The sequence below is a fragment of the Oryza brachyantha genome, chromosome 6 (genome assembly GCF_000231095.2).
Source record: "Oryza brachyantha chromosome 6, ObraRS2, whole genome shotgun sequence".
NCBI lineage: Eukaryota > Viridiplantae > Streptophyta > Magnoliopsida > Poales > Poaceae > Oryza > Oryza brachyantha.
In genome coordinates, this window is record NC_023168.2 from 5,178,193 (window position 1) to 5,182,659 (window position 4,467).

Consider the following 4,467-nt stretch of genomic DNA (forward strand, 5'->3'; position numbering starts at 1 on the left):
CGCACCACCACACCGCACAACACAACCCGAGACGACGCCGTCCGAACCAACCGCCGCCGCCACTTTGGGGGGTTCCCCCGCTCATGGACGCCGGCGGCGGCGCTGTGGCAGCGGCGGCGGGGATGGACGACGCGGACGCCGCCTTCTTCTCCCGCCGCGGGAACCGGTGCTGCTGCTTCTGGGGGCCGTGGGCGGCGTCGTCGTACTCCCGCCCCGGCGCCGCGGAGGAGGAGTGGTGGCACCGCGTCGGGGAGAGGGGAGGGGCAGAGAGGCGGCGGTGGTGGCGGCGCGGGGTCGACGCGCTGATGAAGGTGCGGGAGTGGTCGGAGCTGGTGGCGGGCCCGCGGTGGAAGACCTTCATCCGGCGGTTCCGGCGCAGCCCACGCCATCATCATCACGGCGGAGGCGGGCAGAAGCTCAACTACGACCCGCTCAGCTACGCGCTTAACTTCGACGAGGGCCACGGCGGCCCCTGCAGCCCGGAGCGGGACTACGCCGGGTACCGCGACTTCTCCACCCGCTTCGTTGCGCCCCCGGCCGCCTCCGCTAAGACGTCCATCGACCTCGGCGCCCGTGACGCTCCGCCGCTGTTCCACAACCCGCCGCCGCAACAGCCCCACCCTCACCCGCCGTCCCCCACCGCCGCGCGGGGCTGACGTACGTGACCTCGTCGCCGGCGCACCGACCGGATTTTGTTATTGCTGGGCGGCGGAGGCGATAAGGGCGACGTCCTTTTCTCCCATTTGCTGCTGGTAGATGGTGTCCATAGAAGATGCTTATTTTTGTTTTCTTTTTCTGTTGCCTTTTTTAAAATTTTGGCATTGTAAATAAAAATAGAACTTATATATATTATATATGGATCAATTTGTCACAACAGCCACATAAGTTCTGAATTTCACTAAGGCGATGATAACGGAATGGACATATATTTCTACTGTTTGTCTTGAGATTTCTAAAATTGATCTTTAAAACCAAATTTTGAGAAGTGAACTAGAAAATATACCTCCAACAGCAACAAATACATTCGTAATATTACTTCTGCCTAAAATTATATCAATTGTATCCTAAATTTAGGGGAAAAATATGGGTTTCTAATATAAGTTATTTATTTTTAGATTTCTACAATATAATTTTTATGTCCAATATTTTTTTAGATGAACCAATAAAGGTTTTTGGATAGCAAAATATTAGCATTCTCTTGTAGATACTCTTTTTTAATAGCTCTTGTAGATACTCTTACAAATCATTTGAAACGGTTGAATTTTATACAAACTACTACGTGATGCTATTGACCGTTTGACACAAATTGATAATTCAAATTTCGTATTATTTAAAAATATTATACAAATATGTAAAAATATAAGTTATGTCTAATTTTTTAAACAACAAATTAATTCAATAAAATAAATAATAACTACATAATTTTTTAATAAAACGAATAATCAAACATTTTATCGAAAATTCAATGGCATTATCTATAAAAAAAGAGAGGATAATTTTAACATATACTACCTCCGTCCCATAATAACCTTATTTTTCGTTTTTCCGTACCCAATGTTTGACCATTCGTCTTATTTAAAAAATTTGTACAAAAACTTAAAAAAATTAGTCACGTATAAAGTACTATTCATATTTTATCATTTAGTAACAATAAAAATATTAATCGTAAAAAAATTTAAATAAGACGAATGGTTAAACGTTGGGCATGAAAAAATGAAAAATAAGGTTATTATAGGACGGAGATAGTATTTAAGGTTCTTGGAATTCAAAGAAACCTTTTTTTTTCAAAAAAACGTACTAGGTGTTTAAGATTTAATTATATGATATTTAGAGATGCTTTCGTCGGTGTGCATATAGCTGTTTGGAGGACCATGCTACCCGTGAAGCTTGATCTCGACGTTGCCGGCACGCTTCGTGCAATCACATCTCCGAAATCGCATCGTGCCCGCATCTTGATTAAGAATCCAAAGAGGGTGCCGTGCGTGCTGTTTAATGATCTGATGAGGCACGATGCGGTTCAGGTTTTGGACGGCGACAGGTCAGTCTCGGAGTCACTCCTTGCAAATCTTTCCGCTGTGTCCGCTCCGAAAATGAGAACGCTTGCGTTCGTTATCAGTGGAAATGTATGTATGTATGCATCAAATTTGGTATTTAGAATTGATTTCTAAATTAAGTTTCACGCACACACCACGCATGCCACTCTTAACACACCCGCAAATGTTTCCCATCACACACGCTTAAAGAGGGGCATGTGCATATGCATATCAGCACCACCTCCCTAAATCCCTGATATCAAGAAAATCCGATTTAAAACATACATGTGCATTATTACTTTTACCTAGATTCATCTATTAATCTATTGTATTTGTATATGTTTTATATATATGCAAGAAAGTTTTATAGCGTGAAACAAAAGAAATAATATTTATTGGCACAAGGATTTGGAACATGTACCACAACTCCACCCCACGTATTGGGAGTTAACGTTTGGGTTTTTAAAAGAAAAGGTCAAATGACATTTGTAAACAAAAATAATTTTAAACTTTTATAAATGTATTCTTAATGATCTAGTAGTAAAAGCCAAGGTATAAACTTTGGTGAAAAACCCCAAAATCAACTCTAAATTTAAAGTTTAAAATTTAAAATTTGACTATAAGCATAAGCAAAAACCAAAACATGTGGACTGATAATCAGTCTTTCATAAAGTTTTCTTTTATTATAACATCACGCGAATTGTTTCGGTATTCTTTACGATCATTTGCACATGATATCAAGCACAATGTGTCGTTATTTTCCTGCGATTAACATTCTAGGAGACTACTTTTGGCATTGCTCCTTAAAGGAGCTGAAGCAAGAGAAGCCAGAGCCAGGTTCAAACAATATTAGTTGCTCTACCATGACCGTGTTCGTCCCTCCTCTAAGTTAACTTATCCCCCTTGCTTTTCATACGTACGTTTTCCGAACTACTAAACGGTATAATTTTTACAAAAAATTTCTATAGAAAAGTTGTTTTTAAAAAATCATATTAATATATTTTATATTTTAATAATTAATAATTAATTTTTGAGATATAATTAATAATTAATTAATCATGTACTAATATATTACTACGTTTTCTATGCCGGGGTAACTCAAACAAACGCGGCCTATGTTGTTGCTCCAAATAGCAGGTCAAGATTAGTGATTTTAATCAAGAACATCAATTGGGCGAAAAGAACTCAAACATGGATTTAACCAAGGAAAAAAACAGAGTATAGGCATCGTACCAATATGAAAGAAACGTGGCCTCTTATCAGTTGCACCTAGTTTGATGAACTCTCGGCATCGTACCAGCCAATCAGCCAAACGTTTCCTCTTTGCTGGACATAAAATTTATTGGTGCTGCAGCAAAAATTTCATCAGTTTCCATAAACAGATAATTGTGTGTTAATGCCAGCCAAATCCTACACTGTCCAGAGTAGTTGCCAGTTGCATATGATTGTATCATTAGCAACAGTATCATGTAAAGTTGATGTTGACTCTCTGACAACAGCGTGATGACCCAGCGGGACGGAAAAACCCAGAGCACGTAGATGAAATTGACATGAATATTCAATAGTAGTAGCATAGCTCGAGTCCATCTTGTCCGTTCCAATCAATCCTGAAACTGGCGTTTAGGACATGAACAGCTGCATGTGAGAAGAAACAAGTAGGTAGTCCTGATGAAGGCCTGAGAGCTAGTGTCCAACATTTTTTCACATAGAGAACAGTATTTTGTACCAACTCGCGTCGTCTGATCTTCACCGGTAGGAACTGAAGCTTGTGGACCCGAGTGAGACTTGGACACTGCTTGAAATGAAAAGAATCTCTGTGGTTTGTCCTGAATCTGGAAATGGAGATCTCAAAAATCACAAAAACAACTGTTTCAGATGTCAGACCAAACAATTACTATTTCAGATCTGGCTGTTAACAATAATGTAGCGGCTAGCTAGCTCAGCATTAGTTAATGGCTAAAATAGCTGTATATTTGTCTAACTGGTACAGTAAGAATTGTAAGCATGTATGCAACCATATGTCAGATCTCAATGCAAACTGCTTAACTTCAGTTACGCTACCTGTTTAATTAGTGGGAGGCATGACAACGTAGCACTTCTCATCGCTTTATGATTAAAAATAACAAAAGGATGAAAACACAAAATATGACACCGAATTCCACTTCACTAAACACCATTTTTTTTCTTCTCTTATCAGGACACTGTAGCGTGACAACTCTAGGATCCACTCAGTTTGGTCACCACACCCACCAGGCCACCTACACAAGGTGCAATAAGCAGAGGATAATTTTCAGTAAGTCATCAACTATTACAGGAATGACGCCTTTAAGCAGTCCATCAGCAAAGGTAGGACATACCAAAGGTAAAAGTGCCACCTCCTGTTCACCAACTTTTCAGTTATCATAACAACAATATGCTGAAAGATGTACCTTCC

The 4,467-nt window shown here is 40.5% G+C and overlaps 1 protein-coding gene across 1 annotated transcript; it reads left to right on the forward strand.

The window, feature by feature from the left end:
* On the forward strand, positions 1-878 carry LOC121054762. The gene has a single exon (XM_040525383.1). It carries the CDS (start codon positions 84-86, stop codon positions 654-656), a length of 573 nt encoding a protein of 190 aa, XP_040381317.1. The 5' UTR covers positions 1-83; the 3' UTR covers positions 657-878.
* The last annotated feature ends 3,589 nt before the right edge of the window (positions 879-4,467 follow it).